The sequence below is a fragment of the Parasteatoda tepidariorum genome, chromosome 10, assembly GCF_982258835.1.
Source record: "Parasteatoda tepidariorum strain Cologne lab strain chromosome 10, Ptep-v5.0, whole genome shotgun sequence".
Taxonomy (NCBI): Eukaryota; Metazoa; Arthropoda; class Arachnida; order Araneae; family Theridiidae; genus Parasteatoda; species Parasteatoda tepidariorum.
The window spans coordinates 40565286-40591368 of record NC_141764.1 but is presented as its reverse complement, the minus strand read 5'-3'; the positions used below and the strand labels follow the sequence as shown (position 1 = coordinate 40591368).

At 30.7% G+C, this 26083-nt stretch overlaps 2 protein-coding genes across 2 annotated transcripts in view; both read left to right on the top strand.

The window, feature by feature from the left end:
• Nucleotides 1-26083, top strand: part of LOC122269139 (nose resistant to fluoxetine protein 6) — a 37264-nt gene that overhangs the window by 1177 nt on the left and 10004 nt on the right. The window contains exons 2-13 of the mRNA XM_087153635.1: nt 1624-1778; nt 6061-6142; nt 6370-6472; nt 6906-7096; nt 8425-8601; nt 9968-10061; nt 12170-12262; nt 13076-13238; nt 15502-15581; nt 16566-16712; nt 18275-18398; nt 24545-24719. Coding sequence (XP_087009761.1) covers nt 1624-1778; nt 6061-6142; nt 6370-6472; nt 6906-7096; nt 8425-8601; nt 9968-10061; nt 12170-12262; nt 13076-13238; nt 15502-15581; nt 16566-16712; nt 18275-18398; nt 24545-24719 — 1584 coding nt within the window. The remainder of the gene's footprint in view (nt 1-1623; nt 1779-6060; nt 6143-6369; nt 6473-6905; nt 7097-8424; nt 8602-9967; nt 10062-12169; nt 12263-13075; nt 13239-15501; nt 15582-16565; nt 16713-18274; nt 18399-24544; nt 24720-26083) is intronic.
• Nucleotides 22053-22992, top strand: LOC147802520 (uncharacterized). The gene has a single exon (XM_087153636.1). The coding sequence runs from the start codon at nt 22090-22092 to the stop codon at nt 22858-22860; it is 771 nt and encodes a 256-aa protein (XP_087009762.1). The 5' UTR covers nt 22053-22089; the 3' UTR covers nt 22861-22992.

Here is a 26083-nt window from a genome sequence, read left to right as displayed (position 1 = left end):
TTCAATTTCGGAGTTTGGAAATCGAAAATAAAACATTTCTTTTTTTCTTTTTATAATAATAAAACGAATTCCAAAATATTTCGTCGCTTCGAGGTCGTCAACGTCAGTGTTATATTGTTGTCAGTGTCTATGTCTACAGATCTCTAACATAACCTCAGAAAATGGACTGATATTGTTTTTTGCCGGTGACAACAATCGTCACCCACGCGTTGTCACGTCACAAATTGTTTTTGATCACCCACGCGTGACGTCTCTTGCAGGTACCTAATTAAATCTGATCCGAAAAAGTTGATTGAGGGGGAAAAAATTAATATTCGATAATTATTGATAGAATTTTTAATTGTTAAACTTAGCATAAATATCATAAAGGTCACTCTGCAGGCCACAGAAATGCAACCACACAGTTGAAATTTGGACAGCTGTAAGGGCTACATTTAATTATGAACTTAACACATAGTTTTTTTTCGGAACTTCAATTTGTTCGAAAATTTTTAAGTTGAAAAATTTTGAATTTTAAGTGCGTTTTTCATGAATTTTTTCTCCCTTTCTTTTACGTTACATTTTGCTTTGCTGTGCAAATTTGAAATAACGATGGATTGTAGAAATATATATAGGGATTAAGACCGAATAAAAAATAACTACATTCGACAATTAGTTTGAGAATTATTAAATTTTAAATTTATAGGAAAAAAATACCATGCTTAGACAACTGAAACACATTGTAAAGGGACTTGAAATTCCGCGTACTGAAAAGAGCCATTTCTATTTGTAAACTTAACTCGAATTTTGTTTTGAGATTTCAATTCGTTTGAAAGTTGTTGCAAATTTAGATACATTTTTGTGAATTTTTTGTTCAGTTTGTTTGCTTTAAGTATTGATTATTTATCCATTGGGCGGAAAAATTTATTTTTCTTTCAGGATATTTTTATTTCTTTATTTTGTAAGCTCATGCTCGAGTACATATCAATCAAAAGCAGCAAAAAAAGAGAGAGACTACAAGGTCACCAGATGTAAAACTTAATATTTATACTGAAATTTTAAGAAATTACAAAACTTAATAAAAAGAGATAAAACCATTTCCTATTTGATTTGTTATGAGTCTCATCGACGTGTAAAATTACTATTCATTCATTACTTCTTATTGAGTCAAATAATCTGTATATACTTAGGTTAATTTGTTTACTTTTTTTCAATTGCAGACGATTATTTTTCATATCTAGGTAATTGAATATAGGCTATTTCGCTACTATTAGCATATTAACAAAATATTCTTACATCAAACTACAATAATAGCATATTTTGAAAACAAAACGTTCTGTGTTTTTGTGGAAAATAATGAATGACATTTAAAGATAAAACACTGATGAATGAGACGAAACAAATGGGCTGGCGAGCAGAGAGCGTAGTCTCCTAGTTAATTTTAAATAAACATTAAAAATATCACATAAATAAAGATGAAAACGGATGCAACAAATATTTTTACTTTTTTAGTCATTAAAGCAGTTTTGTGAATGTTGGTCCTCACCGAAGAATGTTGACATTCTCCCCATTTTGGATTTAATGATAACAAAGTCTATATTTCATCCAATTGAAAGCCTTATAAATCTTATATGTATGTTTCAGTGTTGGATTCCTTTGGAAAACCAGAAAGTGGAATATTGGAAGGAAATCTGAAATGGCTGGGAAATTTTGATGAATGTAGAAGTGTATATGCGCAGAAGGAAAATGACAGAGGAGGATTTCATGGGCAATACTGCACCATGCAAGTTACAGTGGCGGTAAATTTATGGGAATTAATTTACACTGTTTGAAATGTAGGATCATGTTGATTAGAAGTATAAGACAAAAATGATACAAAATTAAACCATATTATTATTCAATTTAATTGTTCTTAAAATTTGTTACACGAAACTCTAGTACATATTTAACGAGAACACAATTCCATAAAAACGAAGCAAAATTGAACCATATTATTGTTAAATTTAAATTGTCTTAACATTTGTTAAACGAAACACTTGCAAACAGTTAACGAGAACACGATTCAATTTAAGGCCTAATTAAGATTGCTACATTTTTTTTGTAGCTATATGGCTCAACGTTGTAGCACATTTTTTGTTATAGTATCTAAAATGTCCCAAGTATACGAATTTTATTATTTGAAGGATATTTTGTTTCATTGTTGAAATAAAAAAAAATTTATAAAAAAGTTCTGTAACAGTTTTGCAGAAAGTTTTTCTCGTTAATATCATTCCATTATGCCTGTTTTCAAAAGAGTAAAAAAAAACTTCATATTTGCGATTTCTGTATTTAAAAAAACTATTTGGGTTATATTAGAGAATACCGTTTTAAATCAAAATAAATTTTAAAAAAGAACATTGTTCAGAGATAATGCATTGATAGTGTATCAAAGATCCTATCTAAAAGGGCTTTTTAAATGCTATAAGGTGCAGGTTGATGCAGAAAATAAACAAACAAGTAATCATGAAAAACTTATATTTTAGCCCTCTCAATTTGCTGTTTAATATCTTAAGGCGAAAATTCACAAAAAATATTTCATAAATTTTGAAAAAAGACCTTTTGGAAGTCTGCATATAAGGAAAGTATAAATTGAAACTCATAAGTATGAAAATGTGACGGAGATTTTAGTATAAAGGATTATGGATTAAAGTAGTTTTCTTAAGAAATACATGCCTTTGTCTTAAAACAGATTTTTTATGCTTGTGTACAAGAAAAGTTCGTGAATTTTAAAAAAAAATTATTTACAAATTTAACTGAAATTTTTCGCGAAATTTCAGTTTCACAGAAAATTTTACTTCTACTCTATTTGAAATGTAGGAACATGTTAATTAGTAATATGATGCAAAAACGATGAAAAATTGAACATATTATAGTTTAATTTAATTCTTCTTAACTGCTCTTAATTATTCTAATAATTCATCTGCTACTAGAAACTTTAATATGCATTTAACCAAAGCATAATTCACAGTTTAATTCTTAATTAATATTGCAACAAATTAACCAAAGCATAATTCACAGTTTAATTCTTAATTAATATTGCAATAAATTAACCAAAGCATAATTCACAGTTTAATTCTTAATTAATATTGCAACAAATTAACCGAAGCATAATTCACAGTTTAATTCTTAATTAATATTGCAACAAATTAACCAAAGCATAATTCACAGTTTAATTCTTAATTAATATTGCAACAAATTAACCAAAGCATAATTCACAGTTTAATTCTTAATTAATATTGCAACAAATTAACCGAAGCATAATTCACAGTTTAATTCTTAATTAATATTGCAACAAATTAACCAAAGCATAATTCACAGTTTAATTCTTAATTAATATTGCAACAAATTAACCAAAGCATAATTCACAGTTTAATTCTTAATTAATATTGCAACAAATTAACCAAAGCATAATTCACAGTTTAATTCTTAATTAATATTGCAACAAATTTTTGTAGCAATACGGTTCAACGATGTAGCTCATTTTTCCTATTGTAGTATCTAAAATGACCAAAGTGTACGGATTTTTTGTTATCTGAGAAATATTTTGTTTCATTGTAGTAACAGAAGATGAAAATTCATAAAAAAAGTTTCGTAAGATAAGGTATTTCGATTAGGCAGACAGTTCTCCTCGATAACACCTTTCAGTTCTGAAAAAAAATTTGTAATGAAAAAAAAAATCGAACGAACTATTTTGGCATTTGAAAAGTACAGTTTAAAAAAAATCAAACAAGGAACAAAAATCTTGCTTTGAGATAATGAGTATATTTGATTATGCATTTCATTTTACTTTTAATATCAACGACCATAGCTAAAACTGTTTTCTAAACGCTGTAAGGTTTATGTTGATGCAAAAAGTAAACTTATAAGTAAACAAACTTACATTTTGAAGCTTTCACTTTAGAATTTGCTTTTCTAAGAAGAAAATTCATTAAAAATTTTTAATGCTTTTCTTTCATAAAACTTGTTGGAAGATTACGCATAAGGGAAGTATAAATTGAAACTCATAAATAGTATAAGAATGTGACGGTGATTTTTCTTTTTCTTATAGAGTAGCATGGTATAAAGTTCTTTTCCTAAACTATAAATGCGGTTATCTTAAAGCAGTTTTTTTTTATGTTTGCATACAAAATAAGTTCTTGAATTTTTAAACTAATTTTTTACAAATTGATCCAAAATTTTTCGTAAAATTTCCACATTACGTAAAATTTTACTTGCTTTTTAAATTTAAATGATAAATGATAAACTCAATTTAATTTTAATTTTTTTTTAAACAGTCGTAGGGCTCGTAAAACTGACATCTAAAATATGCGAGAGAAAAAAGCCTAGCGATCTTGATTAACTTTACCAGAAGGAGTAATAACCTTTAGGAAATGTAATTCTATTTAGGGTGCGATGGCTTCGCCTTTCAATGAGGCGAACCGGGTTCCAATCCCAGTCGATACGAATTCTGCATCCGACTTGCACCGACCACAGTGCCAACGTGAAATATCCTCAAAAGCAGACGGATCATGGATTAGAGTCCCCTTGCTGTCAGGCTAACCGTTGGAGGTTCTCGTGGTCTTCGTCTCCATGTAACGTAAATGCGGGTTAGCTCCATCAAAAAGTTCTCCACGAAGGTAAATTTCTACCAATACTCGATCCAGGAGTACTTTTGTCTTCTGAATAAGATTCAAAATTACAAGGCTACGGATTTGAACATTAGTAGTCGTAATCCCATAAAATTGGGTCGGTTGTTCAACGACGGTTGTAAAATAGAAAATAAAATGTAATTCTATTAATTTATAAAACTATAAAGAACCATCTTGAAATAAGTAATCGCCTATTACGTCGTGTTACATGTACATCAACATGTTACATGACCTGTTATTTACTTTATTTATTTTTTTAAAAGTATTTTTCAAAACTAAAAATCAGACAACATGCATCCATGCTCCGACTCAGCAACCTTATTGCTGTTGTTTCTAATGACACTTGGTCAAGCCGAACTCACCAGCGAGTGGCCTTTTAAAAATTAGTCACGAAGATGCGTCTTTCGTTAGGTAGGAGTGCTCCGCAAGGATGTAAGTACATCTTAGCTCAGAAACCCATGGACAGATGGCAGAACCACTCATTCCAGAGGTCACTTCCTTAATTTAGACGTAGATATAAATGGGAAATAAATTTTCTCTTGATTTCTGCTCAGCAAATGACCATTGGACTCTTGTTTCCACAGATTTTATGAGCACGTACACCGAAGAGCTATTACATTATGACCCCCCTCCATCTATAACAATAGTCTCACCCAGGTTTCATGGTTTCTCGCTCAGGAACAATGTTTTCATGGGGCACATTAGGATCCATAATCCTCATTAAAACAACCACAGACGTCTGTAAGCAGCTTGAACATAGTTGCAGACCAGGTTCACTTATTCATGGCAACAGTTTTTCCTGCGGGGGATGGTGTTTACCAACAGGATAATGCACCATGTCATAAGGGTCGAATCATCATGGATTGGTTCGAAGAACATTCCAGTGACTTTCAAGTCATGTCTTGGCCCCCAAATTTACCTGACTTTAATCCAGTAGAGCATTTGTGGTCCTACTTTAAAAACCAAATTCATGCTGCCACGCTACCCCCTCGCAATGTGAGGGAATTGCAGGATCAGTTGGTGAGCGCTTGGTACCAGATTCCTCAGACTACCTATCAGCACCTTGTGGAATCAATGCCACAGCGGGTGCTAGCAGTTTTGAGGGCTAAAGGTGGTCCTACAAGTTATTTTCAGGGTGGTCATAATGTAATGGCTTATTGATGTATATGTCACTGATTATATATGAGCTAATCCATTGGCTATCACTGTCCGGTAGTGACCTTTTTCTCTGTATCTATTTCATTGGCGCCAATAGCCAATTGTACAGCTCTAGTGCGACGTAAATCAACAACTATTTCATTGCTTTTTCTATCCTCGACGATAGAATAATGTTTCTCTTTCCTACACACGGTGTATTCTAAAATTCCTGACATACCTAAATTCCAGATAATATGTGCATACATTTTTATTCCAGGAGTATCTCCCAATTTCAATTGCTGTGTGTTTACCTGACACGTGTAAACCATCTGAATTTGTAGATATATTTAATAATTCAAGTAAGTATTTTTAATGTATCTTGTAAACATTTGAAGTTTACTAATTTCTTCTCGAGTTTGCTAAAATAGTTCAGTTTTACAGTTTTTTAAAAAAAAAAAAAAAAAATGGTAAATTTTAAATTAGTAGAACATTACAGATTTGTCATTTAGGATTGATTGAGAATTATCCCCCAGTTTTTATTGCAGATTAGTTAAATGAATAAACAGTGTTTTCTACTCTTTTTCAGGCTTCATTCCAGCATTAAACAAAACTGGCATCGGTTTTAATGTGACTGCCTTAACTTGCAAAGCTAAATCATTGGAATTGAGTACTGGAGGAATTGTGACATTGTAAGTATTTTTTTTTAATAAAATATATTCTTTTTTTTTAATGCTTTAATTTGGATTTTGTACTTAATTTTTATTCATGTTATCATTGCAATTTATGTTGCGTTTTTGAATTTTCAATAGGCTTTTCACTTATGCGCTTTTTCATGTTAATCCCTTAGGCTGGCGCATAAGTGAGAGTTTGCTACTTTAATTTTTTTCTTTCAAATGTCGGTAAAATTTCCGAACGATGGACGCGGGAATGTTCTAGTTTCAAAAACGATCTTAATGAGAATTATCAACATTAAGAGCATAGCATTTGTGACAGGACCATTCAAACAAGACCATACGGGAACACAAAAGATGCTGCAACGATGGATCGAGGTTTGACTGTATATGCATTGTATAATATTATTCATGGCAAATATTTTCATAGCGATATTATTGTATCTTCCAGATGTATAATGTCTGTATTCTTCCTTCTGGTATTCTTGGGGAGTTCTGTTACTGCCTTCAAATATTTCGCCCATTCAAATACTTCGAAAGATGAATGTAAAAGTCCTGAGGGAAAAGTTTCTGAGTATTTCGTAGACAGGAGTTTGGAAGAGCCATTGGTAATTAATGAAGGTTCACCAACAAAATTAAAAGGTTAAATATTCCATTGTAACAATTTTTTCTCAATTGTATATAAAAAAAACTATTTGAATCATATTAAGTAGTTTTCAAGAATATAAGGAAAGCCAATATCTATAAATTTTATGTAACAGTGTTTGTTAATCTTTTAAAATCCAGGTCTTAGCACTAGATAGCCTAAAGGAAGTCCTTTTGACTGCTTTTTTACTGCTTTTTCATTTACAAAAAATAATGCATAAATTAATCTTTTCTTTCCAAGTGAAGCAAATTTTTTTATTGCTAATATTTACTAATAACTTATTATATAACTGTAAATAATATAAAAATATTAAAAATTAATTAAACAAATTTCTATGCACGTTTAGTTATTCTTTCACAATGCAGTCATTTTGACTGCTTTTGGGCAATATAGGTATATACTAAGTTTCAGTCTTTCTAGTGTTAAATAATGGAAGGGAATTATACTTTTACTTAGAAGTATTGAAGTCAGAAGAAAGTATACCCATTAAAGCAATGAAATATTTTTAACACTAGAAAGACTGAAGCTTAATATATACCCATATTGCACAAAAGCAGTCAAAAATGACTGCATTGTGAAAGAATAACTAATGTGTAAAGAAATTTCTTAAATTAATTTTTAATATTCTTTATATTATTTACAGTTATATAACAAGTTATTAGTAGATATTAACAATAAAAAAATTTACTTCACTTGGGAAGAAAATTATTTATGCATTTATTTGTACATTTTTTGCAAATGAAAAAGCAGTTAAAAAGCAGTTAAAATGACTTCCTTGGGCAATCTAGTGTTAAGAAAATACAAGGTTATTCATAATTTCTTCTGCCTGTAAACACCCTTTTCCTTTACTATAACTGGCTTCAATGGTACATGTTACTGCCATCTACCGGCAACTGCTTAAATTAAAACTTGAATACTTTCGGAATAAATCCATATGTTCTTTTTTGCCATATTCGTCTTCAATTTTTTACTATAACGCTTCGAAACCCCGGAGGGATTTATTAATAACCTTGTATAATAGTATATTTTTTAAAAAAATTCAACAATTAAAATTATCTAACTTTTTTAATTATAATTAATTATTAATTTTTTTAATGGAAAACATTTAAATTTTTAGCATTTTTTTCATCGAAATTTTACTTATATATTTTAAAACGCTTTCAGGAAAAAAGAATTATGCAGACTTTAATGAGTGTAAACATTTTTGGACTTATTAAATTTATTGTATTGCCCTAAAACACAGATTTATTAGCTTTTTTGTAGTAGTTTTTTAAAGCTATTTTTATGTTTTGTGTCTTTAAATGTTGAATATTTCATTCTTTAGTGTTCATCGACATGTGTGATCCTGTCTTAAACTGCTTTTGCGTCTTTACGAATGGATCTAAGTTGTTCAACACTGATTCCACAGAGGGACAACTCTTGTGCCTTCACGGTATTCGATTTCTAAGTATGACATGGGTCATTGTGTGCCATGTGTATATGTCACCTATTGCTCAAATCCGTAAGCATAATTCAAACACATATTTTAATTTTGAGTCAACAAAATACTTATAAATTTATTTCCTGCTCAAATTATAAAAGAAGTTAAATAATTCAAGTGTATTTTGAATATTTTCTTAAAAAGAAACTATCGAGGGTCTCAAAGTAAATCTGTTATTGTCCTAATATGCAAACCACCTTACTTAACTGTGAAGTTACTTTACTGCTCGATAGGTCGCACCACTAAAATTCCAGTCTATTGCCTTTTCCATAGAATATATTGCATTGGGACAAAACCGTAAATCTTTTCTTGTTTACTTTTTAAATATTTAAGATTGTTTAGTTTGAACAATTTTCAGTTGCAATAAACTTTAAATTAATGGTTCGTAACCTCAGTGTCTGTCACTGAAAAATACATTACCTCATTAAAAAGTGTTAATTAGTCTTAGTTAATTAAGGCTTGAAATTAATAATAATATAATGTAAGTGAAAAGGGAAAAATTGAGGTGAGCTCTGTCTGATCGTGGAGACCAAGTCACCTAAATAAAGTCACGGTATATGACGTTAAAAATATATAAAAATACATCAAACAATGTTTTTTTTCATGACTTTATCATGTTTAAAGTCATGATTACTTTCTTACAATCAAGAGATTATCATTCGGTGAGGTCAAAGGCACTAAGAACGGGGGATCATCTTTTGATTGCTAGACAGTAGTAATATTTTATTAGAGTTAAAATAAATAAAAATGTAATAATGTTATGTTAAAAATTTTAGGAGGCGCCATCTATCGATTCATGCGGTAACGACACATTTAAGAAAGATACCTCACATATTTCGACGGCACCGAAAATCTTTTCTTCTTTACCTTTCTAATCCTTAAGATTATTAAGATCATCTCTTGATTGCCAGACAGTAACAACATTTTATTAGAATTAAAGTAAATGCAAAAATATTATGTGCATTTATTTACAAAAATTAATAGCGTTTATATAGAGGTGAAAATAAAGAGAGGCTAGTGTCAGAAGCATTAAAAAATAAATGAAAATTAAAAAACTGTTCATAATTTACAGATAAAGTGCTTGCTCAAAATTAGAGGTTATTCTTATAAAGATTTGATGGAAACAACAACATTGTGAGAGCAACAGCTTTTATGTACATCTGTCTTATGTATTGCTTGCAGGCAAAATAATAGTTTATTTGAGTGAGATGATTTTTCCGTAAAGTTGACGAAAATTTACGAAATTTTCCACCCACAAATCATTGAAATCTTTCCCAAAGCAATTAATTAATTTCAAAATAATGTTAAAAAATTATTGAAATTTTTGTTCTACGTAATAAATTATTTATGTACCGGAATTTTTCTAATGTTTTGTTTTACATAAAAGGATCTATGAAAAGTCTCCTGCCACTCATTGATAATTTGCCTTTCCAAGCCATACTCAATGGATGGTATTCGGTTGATTCATTTTTCGTGCTCAGGTGAGTCAGAAATTGAATTTATTTTTAATATACTGGGTGTTCTGTAAATATCACCCTCAATATATATTTTTAGAATCTTTATATAAAATATACACATAAGTATACATAATGTGGGGTTGAACACAAAAAGTTAGTATATAAGTGGGAAAAAATATAATCGTGGATGTACAGTGCTCAAAAAAGAGGAAAAAAAGGAACACCCTGAATAAATTTTGATTGAATGATCGGATTTTCATGCACATGGACTCAATTTCAATGGTTCAAGGGCTGACTTGAGATATGATAATTAGTAGCGCTGAAGATATTTTAAGTTATGAAATCAGACACAAAAACGTACTTTCCCTGAATAAATATGCTTTTTTTTCCCGACGGATTCTTGACCTTAAAATATTGGGAATGGCTGGAATCTGGTTTGACGGCTCTCCTCTCCAATAGTTTGATGAGGAGACCGTAGAATGTTTAAAAGTTGTTAATTTTACTTTTTGCATATTTCGTCTTATAATAATTATTATAATAATTATAATAATTATTATAATTATCATAATAATTATTATTATAATTATTATAATAATTATTATAATTATTATAATAATTATAATAATTATTATAATAATTATAATAATTATAATAATTATTATAATAATTATAATAATTATTATTATAATTATCATAATAATTATTATTATAATTATCATAATAATAATTATTATAATTATTATAATTATTATAATAATTATTATAATTATTATAATAATTATAATAATTATTATAATTATCATAATAATTATAATTATAATAATTATAATAATATTATAATAATTATAATTATTATAATAATTATAATAATATTATAATAATTATAATTATTATAATAATTATAATAATTATTATAATAATTATAATTATAATAATTATAATAATATTATAATAATTAAAATAATTAAAATAATTATTATAATAATTACAATAATAATTATTATAATATATTAATTACAATAATTATTTATTATTTTATTTAACAATGGTTGAAATATTTTGTATTGTAAGATATAAATATTTTTTTAACATCAATTCAAGAAAGGCAATTTCAAATTGAGAAAAATACTAAATTTGAATTAAATTTTTTCGAACAGTTCTTAATAATTGAAATTCAAAAAGAGTATAGTTAAAATAATTTAGTCGCTCTCCTGACTAAACTGTTGGGACAATATTTTGAGGGTTAAGAATCCAAATCTGTCGCGAAATAAGTATGTTTATTCAGAGAAAGCACGTTTTTGTGTCTGATTTTGTAATTTAAAATGTTGTCTGTACTAGTTAATTGGCAAATTTGATGCCCCTCGAACCATTAATATTGAGTCCTAGTACTTGAAAATTCAATCCTTAGATCAAAAATTATTCAAGGTGTTCACTGTAGAAAATTCCGGATCAAACTACGGTTAAAAGATTTAGCATCCTGGGTGCATCATATGTAAAATTCATTTAACTGTAAAATCTATTTTTACAGTTAAAATTTTTTTACTATATATTTTACGGTAATATTTTTTTAGTTACAATGATTTAGTGACTTTTCAATAAATATCAATGTAAAAATTGCGGTTTTTCAGATTTTTTGTTGAGTAAAAGTTTAGGGCAGAAATGGATTTTACGGTAAAATGTACCAGTACTCTGAGCGCCGGTATTTCGTTTATAGTAATTTGGTCCTGAATTTTTACAGTTCTTTTTACTGTGCACTGTACCAAATATCAAAATCTGTTTGACTGTCGGAGAAAATAGAGATTAATTGAGAAAGAAAGAAATTGGAAATGCTTTTAAGTTTCAAATGGTAATCTAACAGATTCTGAATATTTCCTTTACCTACATTACTCAATAGTGATTTTTCAGACTTTGATACCGTTTTAATTTTTTCCTCTGTTGAATATTTACTTGCAATCTCAAATGTCGAAGTACTTTTTCTTCATTTTTCGCATGGTTTCTAAAAATAAATATTAAGAACGGCCCTCACGCAACACCCTATTGGTAATGAATATTCATTCGAGTTCATTGATTTTTGCTCCTATTTATTTATTATTCAACTACAATTCGGTGATTTGTTTCTTATTATTTTACAGTGGTTTTTTGATGTCTTATCTATACTTTCAAGAATGTGCCAAAAAACAAGGAAAAACTCCGTGGCTTTATTTTTATGTCCATCGTTACTTGAGGTAAGTTTTAAGCATTATTATCAGAAAAAGCTAATTAAGTTGAGAGTTACTTGAATTTATGAATAAATTATTTTTTAATGATGCAATATTTCTTAATGTAGTCATTTATAGGAAGCCACTTTAAATACTCTTGGCATTTCCGGAAAAATTAAATTCCTAGTGCACTTTAGCATCCAAATAGAGTCTCGGTGCTGCCATCTAGTGTGGCAGAAACTAGACGTCCAAATTAACATGGCCGAAGGTATCTCACCTATTGTGGTGGTCCTGAAAGAGTGTATACCACTTCTGGAGAACGCACTAGGTCTGCTCATCGGGAAGACTTATTGAGCAGCTCATTGGAAATAAAAAAAACTGTAAATACTTATCGGTTATTGGGAGAATGTAGTCAAGTACGCCAATATGTAGGTGCAACTCCAGATTTCACTGCCTACCGGTTACCGATAATATTCATAAGTGTATCAAATACTACAATATCGCGATCTTCAACAACAACAATAAGCATCAAATACGATAATATCGCAATCATTACAGACAACATGCAATATTATGAGAGCTGATCAATTTTATTCGGGGCACTGGCTGATGACAGGCTAAACTTGACCTAACAATCATGAGTAAGTGTTACAAATTCACAACTATTATTAAATAAGTATATTATTCGACAAAAAAGTATGATTTCATGCAAAAAACAGAACTTTCGAAAAATAACCTTAAACTATTTCAGTTAAAAACAAATTTATTACATATCTGAACATAACTTCTATAAAAGCTCAGTGTACTATTTTATTTGAATAATATTTATTTATCACTTAGATTAACACCGGTGTATATGATTGTCCTGGCATTTTATGCAACTGTCATGCCAATAATGGGATCCGGACCGTTTTGGCAAGATAATAATGTTGATCCAAACTGCCAGAAGAAATGGTGGTGGAACTTAATTTACATCAATAACTTTCAAAATCAAAGTGAACAGGTAGTATTGACTGTGTATTATTTACTTTTAATTTATAATTGATTTCTATCTTTACATAAAAGGAATGTATTAAAAAATATTTCAATTTCGTCCATAGATGATTTTTAAACTATGTAGTTTTTTCTTTGCATATATGGTATTATTTATATTTAGCCATACAACTTTAAAAAATATTAAAAATATATTATCGGATTCCAATGAAAAGCGTTAAAAGCGTTATTAAAATTATATTGCTCACTGTTTTGTAGTCAAATAACGATTGGCCACTTTTTACTGTTCAATTTCTCTTTCTTGAAATGGGTATTTCCTAACCTTCGTTGAACAACCGACAAAATTTTGGGTTTACGATTATTAATGTTCAACTCCGTAGCTTTGTAATTTTCAACCCAATTCAGAAGATAAGGGAACTCCTGGATCAAGTATTGGGAAATTCGACTTCCTGGAGATCATTTTTAATGGAACTAACCGGCATTTGCGTTATAAGGAAAGGAGAACTACGAAAACATGCCACGGTTAGCATGACGGCAAGGGGACTTTAACTCGTGATCCGTCTACCACTGAGGATATTTTACGTCAGCACTGTGGTTGGTGCAAGTCGGGTGATGAATTCGTATCAACCAGCCATTGTTGGGATGCGAACCCGGTTCAACTCATTGGAAAAGGAACGTTCTATGACCTGAGACACAACTGCTGTGAAATCGGTATTAAAAGAATTAAAATAAAACAAATTAAAAAGGCTGCGCACTAAATTATTTTCATCGGATTTTCGATTACTTTTACATTCAGTTTTAGAATAGTGCGTATACCAGAAAATGGAACACCATAATGATTTTGTTCGTATTATTATTTCATATAATATATTTAAAAAAAAAAGCAATAAACAATTTCAGAATAATAATGAAAATCATTATTTTTTTTTATCGCCTGCTTTATAAGTTATAAAAAAAGGTTGAAAGCATTTAAATTAGCAAAAAAAAAATTTTATTAATGGGAGAGGCATTAAATTAGTGATTAAATTTTTCATAATTTTGTTTGAAACAGCTGTACAACAATAATATAATCACATATGTTTAGAACTGTGAGTTTTTAAGAAATTTCAAATATACAATAAAATAGTACTTGCATAATAATTGATTGAATATAGATTTTTTTTAGAAAATTTTTTAATCATTCTTCTTTAAAAATTAATAAAAAATAATAATTTCACACCTGGGCAATATCTTTTAGTTTCTAACATAGCTAACATTCTGCAAAATCTACGCACAAAGTCTCAAAGAATTCTGTAATAAGCTTTTTTTTTGTAATGCGCATTAACGTAAAGAGAATTTCTCGAAAAAATGTTTTCTGAAAGTGATTTTAAAGCATTTAATTGCCAAACAATACGAAAACAATTTCTTTCACGCGAATAAAATAATTAGAAATCATAACGCACATTTTCAATTTAAAGACATTTAGAAAGCTAATAATCAAAAGTTCAAAGATTAGCAATAAAAAGAACAAGAAACTTTCGTCAAAAGTGCCTATTTTTTCATTCAGTCGAATACTTTAAGTTTGAATATTGGTTTAAAAAGCACAGTTTTATGGACCAAACATAACTTAACAAAAGTTAAAATACAGACAATAATAAGGAAAAAAATCGGAATTTTGTGGATATTGTCTATTTTTTCATCCAGCCGAGAATTTTAAGTTTGAAAATTGATTTCAAAAACATATTTTTGCTGAAATATGTTTTGCAAAGGCAAGGGGTTGGCAAGCCTTAGCGAGCAGGGGTTAATAGGAATTGCCTATTTGTTTATCGTATTGTTTAATTGCCTATCGTATACAGAAATTGCCTATCGTATTGTTTAATAGAAATTGCCTATTTTTTCACCCTGCGAGTATTTTAAGCTTGAAAATTGGTTCCAAAACATGTTTTCACTGACCAAACATAACGTTTCTTCGGCTGATGAGGGTTCCTGAAACTTCAGATGGCACTTCATAATTTTCATATTCTTCAGAAATTCGGGAGCACGAATCCTTCCGAATAATCAATATTTATTTTGACAAAGTATTTGGTGCCTAGTTTTGTGAATTAATTGATTAATTTGCATTCCTTAAGTGGGCTCTCAAACTGTGAAACTATTCGATCATTTGACCAAAGGTTATTCAAATTGTAACGTTTTATTTTGTTTCGATTAATATTACATATTTATGTATTTGGGAGTAAACATACACGTTGCATTTATTTATTGCATTGTATTCAATTACAGTTTATTTTTTTCAGTGTATGGGTTGGTCTTGGTATTTGGCGAACGATATGCAATTCTTTGCTATTAGCCCACTATTTCTTATAACACTCTGGAGGTAAATATGAATGCTTGTTTATGCATGTATATTTATTTTTTTAAAAATTCTTCATGCTTAATGTTTAGATACATAAATTTAATTTTTTTTGTAGGACTAATCCTTTAAAGCAATATCGATTTATAACGAAAAGAAAATAAGTGAATCATGGTTAGCATATTGAAATTTTTAAATATTATTATAAATAGTGCTGCTTAATAGTCTAAATAGGAAAAGATTGCTTTCCTTTAGTGCCCTCATAATGGTCGCAATTTATATCTAGACACATCCCTAATTTCTCCGTATTACATTGTAAGAAATTGCTGTAAGACTTCATGCATTACTTGTTAATTTATATAGCCAGTTTCTTCTCTTGAGAAAAAAAGCTCATTATTCGTAATTTAATGAACTTCAGGCAATATAAATAGAATTAACGGTTAATTTATTCAGTTATTGTGTAAAGCTTTCTAGCTCAATTCGTTTCTGTACCCCTTTTCGATGATGTTCCCAGTATCAAGCCACGTACGCGCAATCTCTGGGTTCAAATCCAGTCGGTGTCAAAGAACATCACTCTCACACTTCCTTCTACTTTAGACAACAAAAATAACTATCCCACTCCTCCATAGATGGCAGTACTGCACTGCTTTGTCTCGTCCCATTATTCGCCTTGATTCGACAAACAAATCGCGTGGGTCTCAAACAATGCCAAGGCACCAACCGAGGACAGTGGGTATATATGGACAGTGGATATAATTTTACGAGAGAGGAAAAACTTCATACACACTTATATTTTTATGGTCAAGATAGCTTTACGGGCATAAATTTATTATTATGGTCAGTGACTAGAATACTTTTTGTCAGTCAATGACCATAACCTAGAGGTTAAAGTTTTTTAGAGTAAATTTCAGAATTATTTCTATTAATTACGTTCAAGCATTCATAAGTTGACTAATTTTTAAATTAATTCCTTTTTTTCCAGTTTTGATTGTTTAAATTTTCTTCCAGGTGGCCTAAAGTGGGTTATTCAATGTTGTTGCTGTTTTTGTGGGGTTCTTGGCTTTCTGGTTTTTTAATAACTTACCATTATGATTTAATAGCTGGTACATTGAGTTATGTTGCGGACATTGATCAAGCAGCGACATTCACACTTAGGTAAGTGAAGGCTTCGTTTTTTATTCATTTTCATTCTATAATAACATACAGAGGGGAGATTTACACAGTCCGATCATATTAATGCGACCACCACCTAATGTGACCACCACCTAACCAAATGTGGAGAACCATGGGTCAATGTGGTGCACCATGGATTGGCATAAGATATGCTTTCGGAAAAATACACGGGTAATCGTAGAGCAACTGATCTCTCAGATCAACCAAGGGGCTACTAACTGTGTCTTTTCAACGATGATTCAGCGAACAATGCTGCATATAAGCTTACTCAGCACACCCCTGGTTAAGGTTAATATACCTATGCTGTTCAAAGGAAGGCTGGAATTTGAACTTGAAAAGCCAGTTCTTCAACCGTAGATCCACCGAGTTGCAATAGGTGGGTTTCTTCGATAAATGTAAATACATTTCACGGCGAAAGACCGAAATCGGTGGTTGTTGACTTTCACCGGTGAATGTCGACAAACACCAAATACGTCGGTGGAAGATCGAATATTTCATTACATTCTTGTACATTCGGACGATCATTGGTGTATGTCGACAATCACAGATATGCTTTGGTGAATGTCTGAAATATTTATTACATTCGATTTGATATGAATTTATTCGTGGATATAATTACATTTATTCGATATTTTAACCCTACACTGATGTTTTTTTAAGGTTTAAGTGCCACTGCTCGGTATACATTTGCCCGGTGTACCCTACACAGATGTTTTTTTAAGGTTAAGTGCCACTGCCCGGTATACATTTGCCCGGTATACACTACACTGGTGTTTTTTAAGGTTAATTGGCCACTGCCCGGTGTACCCTACACTGATGTTTTTTTAAGGCCAAGTGCCATTGCCCGGTATATATTTGCCCGATACTCCAAACACTGATGTTTCTTCTAATCTATCGTCAGAAATTATTAAAATATAGAATAAATATAAATATATCAAATAAATATAATAATATTAAGGAATAAATTAATATAAAATTGGATATAGCAAATATTTCGGACATACACCAAGCGACTACGTGAATGTTGACATTCACCGGTGAATGTCGACATTTTCCAGATTTCGGCATCTCACCGTAACATATATATATATATATATATATATATATATATATATATATATATATATATATATATATATATATATATATATATATATATATATATATATATATATATATATATATATATATATATATATATATATATATTATTATTATTATTATTATTATTATTATTATCGACATTATGTATATATGTTTGAGAAAAAGCTTGTAGATGATTGAGAACTAGAATTAAAAATTATTTTTCAACAATATTTCCTACACGTGTGGTAGGGTGGAATATTTATTAATACTTCATCTCGTGGTACCCTGGTAAGTAATGCGCTCTTAATATATTAAGTTGTGTCCAGCTCTAAGAAAAAGCTTTTGAATAATAACGAACGAAAATTAAAAAAACTATTTTGAGAGGTAACCAATTTTCAGATAATGAGATTTAATTCTTTTATACTCTTGCGAATTAATAAGTTTTATATTTATTTTAGATGGACGGATTATATGAACAAAATTTATGTCAAACCATATACCAGAATTGCACCATACTTGATTGGTATTGGTCTTGGCTACATTTTGTTTAAAAGAAAAGTTACAGACGCTAAAGTAAATAGGGTGAGTATTATTATCTACTAGATGAATACCCGTTCTCAGAACTGTAGATAAAAGTCATTAATCTACAAATCAGCGTTATTCAAGCTATCAAATTTCGTGCAAATCTGATAAATATGTACCGGAGAAATTAAAATTTAATATAATTCCAAATTCTTCAATTATTTTTATTTCTTACAGTTCCTGGTTATTAGATTAGATTAGATTAGATTAGACGTTATTAGATTATGTAAAAAGTGTATGCAGAAGTTCGTATAATCAAATAAAGAACTCTATTTACTATTATTTGGCATCACTCTATTACTCGTGACAAACTCACAATAGTTAAAATTTACAACAATCAAGTAATGTTTTTCAGAATTCCTCCTTTTCTGAGGTCCCATAAACTCTATTACGATATATATATATATATATATATATATATATATATATATATATATATATATATATATATATATATAAATTTATTAAAACAGCACGTATTATCATAATACCTGTAGTACTAACTTTCAAAAACTAATTCACATCATTCGTATCCATAATAGTTAGGCGATTTTTTGCAGTTTTTCAAAACGAACCTATTCATTAATTTAGAGTTTTAGTACATAACTTATTTATTTGAAATACAATTTTTTTTAATTATTTAGTTTGATAGAAACATTTTTCAAAGACATAACTTTAACACGTGCTGTCACATAATTTTAGAATTCCTAATTTAATGACGTAACTGCGTAACGCTCACACGTCATCCACATTTATCATGAAGCACTTGTCTTATCAAATGAGAAAAAAAAACTTAACATTGAAAAATGAACTCTTTTTTTAGATCGAATAAAGATACAATCTTGCAAAAATCACTGTTATTATCCTTTAAATGATACTGTTGTCTAAAAATAATTACTGTTCTCCTGGTTGCATTATAAAACATTTTTCTGTATTTCTATGAAATAGTTTATAAAAATTAGATGTTCGTAATGTAGAATGAATATTACTTATCGGTTTCGAAGAAATATTTAAGAAAAAAAAAGACAACATTTTGATGACATTATCGTGATCACTGGTTACCCATTGGTAGAATGTTTCTTTCCTGGATAGACTTTCATAAACATCACAACACTTCTAGCCGTGGGTTTCAAAAACTGCGTCAATTGATGCTTGCCCTCCCGTCATCAATAGGGCAGGATTGGTTTTCCATTTCAGCCAATATACGTTTCTTAAGGAAGCCACAAAAATTCTCGCCTTTCTTCAGTGATCATGTTTATATTGAAATCACCACCCAGACAGTAATTGTAAAAAAAATAGTGCGTGGAGTCCCTCCGCGCGGAAGAAGTTAAACTTCGCATCCTGCGACGTTAATTGTAGAAGAATCAGCAGTCGTAGAAAGATCACTAGTTCTATTCAACGACTCTTTTTCCTGCTCCGCTCGCTTCCGTGCTCTGTAATCACGGTAATATTGTGCATTTTTCCCTCCTGGACCTCTTGAACCAGTGGAAGTGCTTGTGGTTGCCTCATCGTCTCGCCCTGGAAAATGTATTTGTATAATGTATGTGAATGCGTTATAATGTAATTTCAAAAGAAACAATCAATTGATATTCACAAGAGACGTACCTTGACATAACCTTAAATCCGTCGCATTGTCCGTGGGATTGTTTTCACTCATTTTTTACAATTGTTATCCACTAAATTTGAAAATAAAAAATACTACCCTATTAAATTATATGTGTATCAAAACAAACTAAAAAAATATTTATAGAAAAACAACACTTTTATGACTTTTATTATTTTTATGCTAGTGAGAACCAAAACGATATGGAAATGAATGAGGGAAAACTGGATCCTACCACGTGATTTCCCGGCCAATAAAAATGTAGCGTTAAACGTTTAACGCAACCTTGTTAGTAGTCGCACAAGAAGTATAACTTCAATAAGTTAATCACATAAAAACACATAAATACTTTAAAAGTAATAAATAATAAAAACTTCAAAAACGCACGCTGGTGGAATTAAAAAAAAGACTGTCTGGAAAATAATCAACTTCAAGAAGTTCCAAAATTATCGGCTGTTTTTTTATTGAGCTTGTTGTACTACTCTTTATTAATGCTTTTGTTAGCCTGATTTCTTATGATTCGATTCTGACAAGTCTTTATTTGTAATTAAGGTATTAAGGTAGTTAACAGGCGAAAAGCGTGTGAACATGAAACACCCAGAACTACACCCATGTTCCCAAACGGTAAAAAAAAAACTTAAAAAAAAAGTCTTCTGCAGTTTAGTTCATAACAAAGGTTAATGCTAAACCAAAAATGAGAAAACTTGATTTTTTAAAAGTCTAATTCTAGCCCTCACTACCTAATTTAATTTCTCAATGATTTTTAGGAGAGACGGTTGACATTCCCTCTACTTGTTGCCTGAATTTATTTTAAAAATTCTGATTTTGGTTTCTAGTAATTTTTGAAAATTAAATAACAAAAAATATTAAAGAGAAAACGAGTAACGAATGGAAGAAATTACAAAATTAAAACTGTTAACTGAATTAATAAGAAAGTTTAATTTTTTAACTTGTTTTAACTAACGAGCTGTACGGATATTGATTAAACTGGGAAAATAATTTCTTTTGTTTTCGGTTATATGAGTTTTTTTTAAAAACAGATCTTTGATATTTTCACGTCGTTAATTTCAAATCTATCGGTTTTTCTCTCCAAGCTACAGTTTTTAAAAAGGACATTCTAGTTTTTGAAGAAATGTGTAAGTTTACATAACCAATAAAAGAATGAAACTGATTTAAGCAAGTTTAGAAAAAGGCAAATTAAGAAAATAGCACTTAAAATAATAAGTCAAAATGGAAAAACTCTAAAAGTAGCTAAAACTAAATTTGTCTTATTTATGCAATTTAGAAAGTTAGAAACAGAAATCAAGCAAAAAAAAAAATATACAACAAGAATTTTTAAACTAATGTGGTGAACCACCTTCTCACCAGATGGCGATGAACTTTGCTCGCCAGGTGGCAGTACAAAACTTTCCCCTCAAGGAAATGACTTTTCTATAAGATGGCAACATCTCTGAGTTAAAGCCTTAGTTTCAAGAAATGGCAACAGGTCAATTGTCTAGCATTCATTCCATCTTGCTGACTGATGAACTTACACCATTTTTGAAATGCTGCTGTCGCTAATCCTATTCGTCTTTCTACTTGTAACTTAATATAATTTCTTTTATGTTTTATTATTATTAAACTGTGTTGATAGTTAATTTTTATTGAATTAATTTATTTAATATATTTAACCTAATCACCACAGATTGGTGACCTTAAAATAATGCAACCTTCTAAATCTTACAACATCGGCAATCATCTTATGCCGTAAGCTTAAATATTTTAAAACTTAAAATGCTTAACTAAAATAAGACATTAACTTTTTTTTTCTTGTCAAAGTTCAACCTGAGTTGTCACGGGGTAACATGGTATGTTGTTTTTTTTAGCTTTATTTATTGATCTTACGATGTGTCATATTTCAAAATTTCTTTTCCGTATTAATGTATTCTGAATTTAATTTTGAATTTTTCTTTGCGCATGCGCACTTATGCATTTTTCAAACGTAATTCCTTAATTGAGTGATTGTAAATCATTGTATTCATTTAACTTCAATTTCATTTTAAATAGTAATTCTATTTTTTTAATAAGTGATTAGATTTTTAATACGCTATGACTGAACTTGAAAATCAGTCAGTCGCTCATGTTGCCGTCAAGGCGCCACCCTTTTGGAAAAATAATCCAGCGCTATGGTTCGTCCGTTTGGAGGCGCAATTCGATTTGGCTAAAATAACAGCTGATATAACCAAATTTAACCATGTGCTTTCTGCTGTTGAATCGGACATTTTAAATTCCGTTAGTGACTTAGTGTTAAAGCCCCCGGAGAATGATAAATATGAAGCACTTAAAAAACGTTTAGTAGAGTTACACTCTGAAAGCGAAGCATCTAAAATAAGAACTTTACTCCAAGGTTTAGAGTTAGGGGACCAACGACCATCCCAGCTTTTAACGAGAATGCGTTCACTCGCAGGTGACAACGTAGGCGATACTCTTTTAAAATCATTGTGGCTTGGTCGGCTACCTAATGGGACACAAACAATTTTGGCCGCTCTCAGCGAAGATTTAGATCAGTTAGCCACTGTGGCAGACAAGATTAATGATCTCTCTATTCATCAGGGAGTTAATTCTGTCGCCGCTACTTCTAATTCCCACACCTCTCGATTAGAACAACAAGTTGCTCAATTGACACAGCAAGTTAATGAGTTAACTGCTTTTGTCAAAAGATCGCGTAGCCCAGCTCCAAATCATTTTCGCCAACGTAGCAGCTCTAGAACCCGTTTTAAAAAATTTAAGGATCCTGCTAATGGCAAATGCTTTTATCACACTAACTTTGGCAAAAATGCCAAAAAGTGTACTCAGCCATGTAATTTTTCAGCAAACTAGTTAGGCGATCGTGTGATGGCCACACAGGCGACCGCCTCATAAATCGAATTCTCTTCGCCGATCCTTCTTCTAAATTTAAATTTCTCATCGATACTGGTGCAGACGTCAGCGTTTTGCCAAAAAGCAAAACAACCCTTCCTACTACTCGCGAAACATTGACCTTGTTTGCTGCCAACGGCACAGTCATAAAAACTTTTGGCACTAAATTGTTAAAATTAGACTTAAATTTGCGCCGCAATTTTACATGGCAGTTCATCATTGCTGACGTCAATCAGCCTATTATAGGTGCTGATTTTCTAAAAAAATTTAATCTATTGGTTGATGTTAAAAATAATTGTTTGATTGATGCCGAAACAAAATTGTCTTCTCGTGGACATTTGCCTTCGGATTCTCCACTTTTCACCAATATTTCAATTCTTTTGGGAGATTCAAAATTCGACGATATCTTGCGCCAGTATCCAGAGTTAATTAACCCATCGCAAAACAATAATGTTGACCTCCCAAACAAAACATATCATCACATTGAGACCAAAGGCCCGCCAGTTTTCTCGAAACCTCGTCGTCTGGCACCTAACATTTTAAACGCTGTCCGAAAAGAGTTCGAATACCTGATTTCTCAAGGTATTCTTCGGCCGTCGAAAAGTCCTTGGGCTAGTCCTCTTCATGTTGTAAGGAAATCAAACGGTGATTATCGACCATGCGGCGATTACCGTCGTCTAAATTCGATCACTGTTCCTGATCGCTACCCTGTACATCGCTTTACAAAGATCGCTTCCAGCAGACTTTATCGCTCCATCAACAACTACCAAAAAAGACTTGCCAGAAGATTTTGTACAGCAGCTAAAAAAAGCTATGCAAACTCTGACTCCGACTCCAGGTTCTGCCCACTGTGAACCAGGAACATTTGTGCATCGTTCATTATCTGATTGCAGTCAGGTTCTAGTGCGTCATGGTGGAATTAAAAGGTCTCTTCAACCTCCCTATGATGGACCCTACCAAGTACTTGAGCGCTCCCCAAAACACTTCACTGTGCTCATACATGGCAAAAGATGCACAATTGGCATTGATCGCCTTAAGCCATGTTTCTCGACAGCATCAGACGAGGTGTTGACAGGACAAAAAGCAACCCCTAGTGTAAACATCAGTGATTCTCTGGATCCTACTCCAGAAGACAAGGACCCTGTGATCCAACCCCAGACCATCAGACGCTCTGGAAGGCATGTTCGCTTTAACCCTCGTTACCTCTGACATCAGTGCCTTCACCACTTGGGGGGGAGTACTGTGGTGAACCACCTTCTCACCAGATGGCGATGAACTTTGCTCGCCAGGTGGCAGTACAAAACTTTCCCCTCAAGGAAATGACTTTTCTATAAGATGGCAACATCTCTGAGTTAAAACCTTAGTTTCAAGAAATGGCAACAGGTCAATTGTCTAACATTCATTCCATCTTGCTGACTGATGAACTTACACCATTTTTGAAATGCTGCTGTCGCTAATCCTATTCGTCTTCCTAATTGTAACTTAATATAATTTCTTTTATGTTTTATTATTATTAAACTGTGTTGATAGTTAATTTTTATTGAATTAATTTATTTAATATATTTAACCTAATCACCACACTAACATAACTTTAATTTCTAATCAAACAGATTTTTTATTTTATAGATTATGTACTTATTTTTAGGTCACTTTGTGGATTGGTTGGTTACTGGCTATTCCAGTTGGATTATACTGTGTCTACGGTCTTTATCATCAAACTCCAAATCTTGTGGCAGCTAGTTTTTATAATGCACTAACTCGTACTGGTTATGGGCTGAGTTTGAGCTGGCTGATATTCGTCTGTTTATCAGGACAAGGGGGTATGATTTCTCGAAAGTTAAATTTATCTCTCTATCTATCTATCTATCTATCTATCTATCTATCTATCTATCTATCTATCTATCTATCTATCTATCTATCTATCTATCTATCTATCTATCTATCTATCTATCTATCTATCTATCTATCTATCTATCTATCTATCTATCTAATCTATCTAATCTATCTAATCTATCTATCTATCCATCTATCCATCTATCTATCTATCTATATATTAGGTGATACTATACAGCATTATTGTATTTACACTGCTGAAACCGGTTTACACTTTTTAACGTTTGTGCATCAATCGGTTAACATTGTAATGCAATACGTTAAAAATAAATACAAATAGGAAGTATATGAAAAATCTCCTGAATAAAAACCCATAACATGTATGTTTAATTATAAAAGTATTGCATATAAAGTTGTGCAAAACATGGAATTATTAGAAAACAACTGTGCGTCTAATAATAATAGCGTACTAATATAATACCTGATACAATAAATATTCTATATTTATGTAACATGTCGTCTAATTTCTTCAATCATCGAATTTACGTTATATATCGTCTAAATTAACTAAATGATACATGAACGTAAGCCAGTGCAAACCGGTTTCAGTCGAGTAAAAACAATAAAGCTGTATAGTATCACCTGATATTTAAGATTTTACTCAGAATCTTATAATGCGTCTAATAATTTGGCTAATAAGCTAATAATTCCTATAATCTGTGCATATATTAGGGGTGCGCAACATTTTTGAGTAAAGGGCCACTTGCATAGCAGGTAGATTAACAAATTGCCGCACGTATAATTAGTAATATTAGCGGCAAATATGATAATTTTTATATAAATATTAGTGTCCTAAGCACTAAATATTTTTATCAGTAAACTTGATAACATATTTGTTGAAAATTAAATACTTTTAATTATATGAAATAATTCAAAACTAAAAAAAAAAACTGATAATTTAAAAAAAAAATCCTTTTCCATTTTTCAAAATAATTATTTTATCAAATATATATACGTATACATATAAATATTGGGGGGGGGGGATATATAAATTCTAACCAAAAAGAAGCTTACAGAATGAAAGTGCAAATTATATAAGCATTTTAGAGTAATATAAATTTGAATTAAATATTTCAATTTATGGAAATTTAAGTTTAAACAAAAACCCAACCCCAAGGGCAACACTTGAACAGTCGGTGGGTCTCATTTGGCCCACAGGCGACAGGTTGTACAGTCCGCAAAAAAAAAAACGAATCACCCTGAATAACTTTCGTTCTAATGATCGGATTTTCACGAACTAAGTGTCAATCTTAATGGTGCCTGGGGGTGACCTCAAATATGTTAATTAATT

Excerpts from the sequence above, each read along its gene's own strand:
- LOC147802520 (XM_087153636.1), top strand. The coding sequence starts at position 22,090 with ATGACTGAACTTGAAAATCAGTCAGTCGCTCATGTTGCCGTCAAGGCG.